Raw genomic sequence first — 6,271 nt, forward strand, 5'->3', positions numbered from 1 at the left:
AGGCGGTGTCGGCGGCCGCGGCGGCGGGGCAGGGAGAGGCGGCGGCGGCGGCAGCGGCGCCAGCTGCGGCGCCCGCGCCCGCGCCCCCCACGGCGGAAGCGGCGGCCACCCCCTACGTGGGGCTGCGGCGGCCCTTGGGCTACCAGCTGGCCAAGGCCACCAAGGAGCGCATCTGGCGGGGGGAGTTCATTGACCTCTTTTCCTTGCTCCACACAGAGCTGACCCCCGAGCACGGCCCGCACCCGGGGGACACGCTGGACCAGTGGGTGTCGGCCTTTCTGGTGTATGCCAGCGTGGTGTGCGAGAAGCACCCGGCGCGCTGCGGGGCCATGTTCAAGTACCTGGACACCATCCGTAAGCTGCACGCCACCTACGGGGGCACCTCGTGGATGAACTACGACGAGGACTTCCGGCGGCGGGCGGCCAAGGACCCCAACCTGCCGTGGGGCGACGTCGACCTGGACCTGTGGATGAAGTGGATGGCCCCGCTCAAGTCGCTCCTCAGCAGGCACAATCGTTTCGAGAGCGAGACGCAGACCGCGCCGCCGGCACAGCCACCGCCTTCATCGTCGTCCTCATCCCAGAGCCCCAAGAAGGAGGAGAAGAGCCAGGTGTGAGAGCCGGCAGCGGGGTGGTTCCGTGGCCCCTGTGGTGCCCTTCGGAAGGGCAGAGAAGGGGCGACAGGAGCTGGGGCAGCTGCTCCCTATCCCTGTGCCCATGGAAGGCTTTGGCTTGGGCCTGTGAGATGTTGGACTGTGTCTGCTGGGAAGGGTGGGCACTGTGGAGAAAGGGACTGACAGCAGATAGCTGTAATATCTGTCGCTCTGCCCCTCAGGAATTGGAAATCACAGTCATTCTCTCCCCTGGGATGTAATCGTGTTTTTCTTAGGACATCAGAAGAAAAGTTCCCTTTTTTTTTTTTTTTTTTTTTTTTGAATTGTCTTTAAAAAAAAACAAGCTTTCTCAGCAATAAAATTGTACCTAAGACAAAGAGTAGAGGCCTGTTACTGTGGGAGCATGTGATAGCTGCAAACTGCGTGGGAGGCCAGAAACATGGGTGTCAGTGAAGAGGGACTTCAATTTGATAGGCCACAGCTTGCAAATTTACCATGATTTGGAGATGTAATTTAGTTCCAGCCTCTGTAGGTTTAGTCCACAAGTTCTGGCCTGTTTTGTGGAATGTGTGTGATTAGGGGAAGCAGGGGGGATTTTGTTTTTGTCAAGGATTTGCTTTTATTACAAGCATCAAGTGTCACTGAATTGGCATTACCCCAAACATACACAGGCAAATATGCTGTTTCCACTACTTGAGTGGTGGCAGCAAGTGCCAGTGGTATAAGAGTGCTGCCTATCCATATTTGGGGTTGTACTGCAGCTTTCAATTTTTTTTCAGAATACTAGGGGCTGGAATCTGTCAAATCCACTGTGTGGCATACACTGGAGTAGAATGTTGGAGTTTCATGCCAGTTGAATGATGGTTGAAGGATTCTGTTAGATTATTCATATTTATTTCTAAACTGTTTTTTTAGGCCCATAGGAAGGATTTTTGCCATCCGAAAGGATTTTGCTCAACAGATACCGTAGGATACTCAGCAGTGGTTAAAATAGTCTGATCTGGAAAGGGACAGTGTTTTCCAGGATATCCACAAGTGTTCAGTGCATTGCACCAACTCTTCACTTCTCTACCTAGCAACATCTTGGGCCAACCTGCAGGGAAAGGGATGGAAACTAACACCATTTAATGAATGCTGTAATAGATCCCAATGCCAGCCGTATGGCCTTGGTGCTGTCTGTGTTTGGTATTCCAGATTACGTAACTTGTTCTGTTATCTTTGTTTAGATGTCTCCATTCTTGAGAACAGCAGCTCAGTTTTTATTTTACTACTGATACTATGTGAGCACCAGATGGAAAACACCTCTTGTATTTCATCTTGTCCTGTACGGGATCTTCAGTTCATAATGTTAACTAGACCGTAACTCTCACAATAGCTGTTCTGTCAGTGCAGAGCTCCAGGCTGTTGCTGCTGGGCACCAGATATTCTCCGTCTCCTTTGATTTTGTGGAAATTTTCCAATTAATTTCCGTGTTGTCATTGACTTTATTTGCATCTAGAGAAGATGCTGGAAGCTATGTGAATTAGAATCAAGCTTGTTTATTTTAGCTACCTTGTTTATAAAATAACAACATTTGGCTTAAAGATCGGCTTGAATGTAAAAACTACAGTGCTATAGTCCCATAATGGAAAGTAAAAGTAAAACCTGTGTAGCCGCTGTTCATTGTGGGTTCAACTACTTCTCCATTGTTAGAGCAGTTTTTAATTGGTAGCACAGGGTATTTTATAACTTTTTTTTAAACAAGTCCTTAACTGAAACAATTGTCTGAACAGCTGTTAAATGTAGACCTGGGAAAAAGGTTGAGCTTGTTACTGGCGCAGCAGCAGCAGGGAAATGCCAGGTGACCTATGGGTTTCCCCCTCGCCCACACACAGCTCCTTGCGAGCTCTGTGTTGTGTAACTGCTTGAAAGGAATAAAAGGCTGTGACTTTATGTTTGGGCAAGAGTGTTCTCTAATTTAAATGTGAGAGAATAGGCTTTTGTAGTGAATAGACTTTGACCGGAATCTGAGTTTTTCTACCTTCGTCCTGTCAAGAAGAAGGGAAAATGTTTTACAGAGACCTTTTCTTCAAGATTGCTTGAATTGATTTTGTTTTCATGGCTTCAAAGGTTAGCGTTAGGCAGCCAGATTCAGTTTCACCTTCCCATTCAGCAGGACACTCCTTACGTTTCAGCTTCTTCAGTGTCTGTATCTCTCCAGTTTTGCAGTTCGGCAGAAGGTCAACCAGTAAAAATAACGTCAACAAAAATGAAAGGATGTATTTGAGGCCAGTTGTTATTTCTGGAGAGTGAGTAGAGAGCTGTAACTTCGCTTTGCATCTGGTAAAATAAGAAGCCCTAGTTTTTGTTTAAAAGCAGTGATTGGCACGTGTGTTGTAGGATAGCCGAGATTCATTCCTGCAAATCTGTGTTTGGATTATCTTTGGACAATTCTCAGTTTATTTTTTTTTAATTTCAGACTCCGTGAAAGCAGAAGGCCAGTTGGAATGGCAGGCAGAATAAGTGGGTGAGTTTATATATAAGACTGACTAACTTTGGTTTTTAAATATTTACAGATTTGTTAAATACAAAATTTCTTATTGGTGCCAACAGCCTGACTCCGTTGGTGTTTAAGTGGAGCTCTGGTATTCTAGTGCATTCTTTTACCTCTGCTTCTGTTGCGTTGCAAGCTGTGCTAGAGAAGACGTAGGAAATTCATTTTACCCAATCAGCAATTGTAACAATGGACTACAAACCTGCAGAGCAAGCCAGTTTGCTGGAAAACAGGAATTCCTGCAGCGCAGCACTTGTCACAGACTATCCAAAGAGGGCAAAGATTCAGGAAAGTGAATAAATTGAACATTGATTGAATGAGGTCAGGAACAGTCTCCCGGAGGAGAGCCCTGCCCTAAAATACTACTTTGAGAGTATAAGCCAATTTAATGCGCAGATTAACCCTTCTCATTTGAGCAAACTTGTGTGCAATCCTGGATCTTTGCAGATCACGACTGGACACTTCAAAAAAAAAATAAAAAAAATCTGTGTACTATATTTGCTTAAAAAATAAATCCTAACTTGTCTTGTTACACCTGTTAATTTTACTTTTTCACTGACAGTATCTGCAACATAAATGTATATTTGACTTAACACAGTATCCTACATTTGCTATAACTCAGGTTGTTGACAGAATTATTCTGTGAGGCTCAGTACCACCTCTTCATTCTTCTCTGAAGAAAATTCTTTAGCCATTCCTGTCATTTCCAGAAGTAATTGATAGCCCACTTATGCATTGCAAAATTCTTGAACAGATTTAATAGCTGACCTAAATTATTGCTCTTGTTTTATCCTCATAGAATAGTTAGCATCTTGAACATCAGACCAAACTTTTGTGGTCTGGTGTTCATGAAAATCATTCATTGGTTCACGGTTTAATTGTTTTACATCTCTGTATTTTGTTTTCTTTTCCTTTCCCCTTGCATACTAGGGAGTATGATCAAGGTAATACTATGATCCAGTAACGCGCTTGATGGTAAGGGTATGCCTTTAGTTGTTTCAGGAAAAAAAAAAAAACAACCAACTGCCGTTATCTGCTCTCCTTTAACTCTCTTGATAGTTTCAATAATATGCTTAACATGAAGTGTTTGTAAATCAATTAAAAAAAAATGTTTGTGACTTCACCTAAATAAATTTTTATATATATAAATACTGTTCTTGATCTTAGTCTTTGTTTTTTTTTTCCTCCCCTCCCTTGCATTGTCACTTCCCGTTCTGTAATCACTTTTTTCCATGACCTCTGAGCTTTTACAGAATTTGTGATGTTTCAATTAGGAAAGCAAACCAGAGCCATAACTGTTGTCTGGAACAAAAATCAGCCTTTGAAATTAACTTTCAATATTTTGATATTTGAAGGTTGTAACTGTAGTTGTCATAGCTTATTTATGTTTGCCGTTTGGTGAGATAACAGGCCTGGATCTGTCTGACAGTCTGCAGTATTGAAACACCAGTATTTCAAGTGGTCTCTGAAATGGGATTGTGATCCAGTGCAGCCTGATGCTAGCATTCAGTAGGACAGAATGTAGAACAGTTTTGCAAATGTAGTTACAAGCTGTAAAAATCTTTTCATTTTTGAGAATGTGCTTAAGCTCAGAGTAATCACATGCAGCATTTTTTCCCTGTTCTGTTTTCTTAAGAAATTGAATTTTTGTTACTTGCTGATCTCTAACACCAGCAGGATCTGGAGGGACGGGAGGGCATCAGATGGCGGGAGAAGCAAGGAAGGATGAGCAGACATTGGTCACCTTTGTCCCAGTGACAAATTGCACAAGTGTGAGTTTTAACCTACTGACTCAGGGTGGTGAAGCAGCATCTGTGCTTTTCCTGCCTTACTTGGGAGCAGCACATCCAGCTGGAGTCTGTTGCATTTCCTGTGCCCTTTGCTGAATCCTTCTGCCAAGAATCTTGGTTTTGTTTGTCGCTCTCTCCAGTCCCTATGCAGGCTGGTGCCCTTCCTGGCACACTGTCACCTCCCAGTTTCCTGGCTGGCTGCTGAGACTGGGTCAGACCACCCTGTCTTCTGTGACTGTTGGAGGCCATTTCCAGGGCTCTGCCCTTCTCTCCAGTGTTGTTGACTGTTTTAAAATTGCTTCCTGCTTTCAAAAGGAAATTTGTCTTTCAAATCGTTAGTGGTGTTTTTATGACATACAGGATCTCCTCTTAACCTCCCCCTGCCTTTTTCTTTTTAATTCTAGTTCTTCATAAACTTGGCTTTCATCAGTGTCTTTGAGCCACTCAGTAATTTCACTGTGTGCCCTTGCTTTGGTGTTGACTGCTGGACACGTGCTTCTCTGCTTGTTGCTTGCAAGCTTCTGCATGAAAATTCCCTTCCTAGTTTCTCAGTTCAACTTCAGTGAGTTTCGTCAGTTTGGAGCAGTTGGTTACTGCTGGATGTGCTTTTGACAATGGCTCTGGGTGAGTCCTGCTCTTGTCCTTGGGTTGCTGTGTCCCTGTTGGATCAGTGTGTTGGCTGTGTTGAAAGGAGTGGGTGCAGAACCTCCAATTTTTTTGTTCACCACTGATTGAGTAGATTTCTTCTAGTGATTACAAGCCAAGCTTGCTGTCATTTACATAATATAGTGGGCAGCATAGAGATGTGTGCTGTTTAAAAGCAGGCATTGAGGGTAACCATTTAACTGAGTGATGTGTGAAGAACACAGCATAGAGTAGGTGAGAGGACTAGAGTGGAAGTCGATCCTGACTTTATTATCCATACACTATGACTGTAGCAGAAATTGGGCAAACATAATTTTTTAAATACTCTTTTGGTAACTTCTGCTACCTAGGTAGGATGGGAAGATGCTCACGCTTCAGTGTTACTGCAATTTCTGATGCTTTGCTTGAAATAAATCTTGATCATTTGTATCAAGTGGCAGCAAAGATGGAAGACTGATGTAATTTCCAGTTGGGAAATTCCGAAATGTGTGGATTTGTTAGGGAGGACCAGCATGGTACAGAAAAAAGTTTTCTTTCGGTTGACTGGAATAGTGTCGCATAGTTCAGGGGGTGATTTCAGATTAGTTAATTGTTAGGGATTTCTGGCAAGACAGGTACTTTTTTCACAGATGTGCTTTTTGTGGACTGGTTTGATAAGCATTTTTATTGCAAAGTGCTAATTAAAACCA

General features: G+C 43.6%; 1 protein-coding gene across 1 annotated transcript in view; it reads left to right on the top strand.

Moving 5' to 3' along the window:
• The window catches only part of LOC122177417, a 5,051-nt gene extending 755 nt beyond the window's left edge, over window positions 1-4,296 (top strand). Inside the window, exons 2-4 of the mRNA XM_042866794.1 lie at window positions 3-611; window positions 3,073-3,120; window positions 3,207-4,296. Coding sequence (XP_042722728.1) covers window positions 3-611; window positions 3,073-3,081 — 618 coding nt within the window. The 3' untranslated portion in view covers window positions 3,082-3,120; window positions 3,207-4,296. The remainder of the gene's footprint in view (window positions 1-2; window positions 612-3,072; window positions 3,121-3,206) is intronic.
• Window positions 4,297-6,271: the final 1,975 nt, after the last annotated feature.

Source organism: Lagopus leucura, unplaced genomic scaffold, assembly GCF_019238085.1.
Source record: "Lagopus leucura isolate 7727_CA_CO unplaced genomic scaffold, USGS_WTPT01 Super-Scaffold_100001, whole genome shotgun sequence".
In the NCBI taxonomy this organism is placed as follows: Eukaryota; Metazoa; Chordata; class Aves; order Galliformes; family Phasianidae; genus Lagopus; species Lagopus leucura.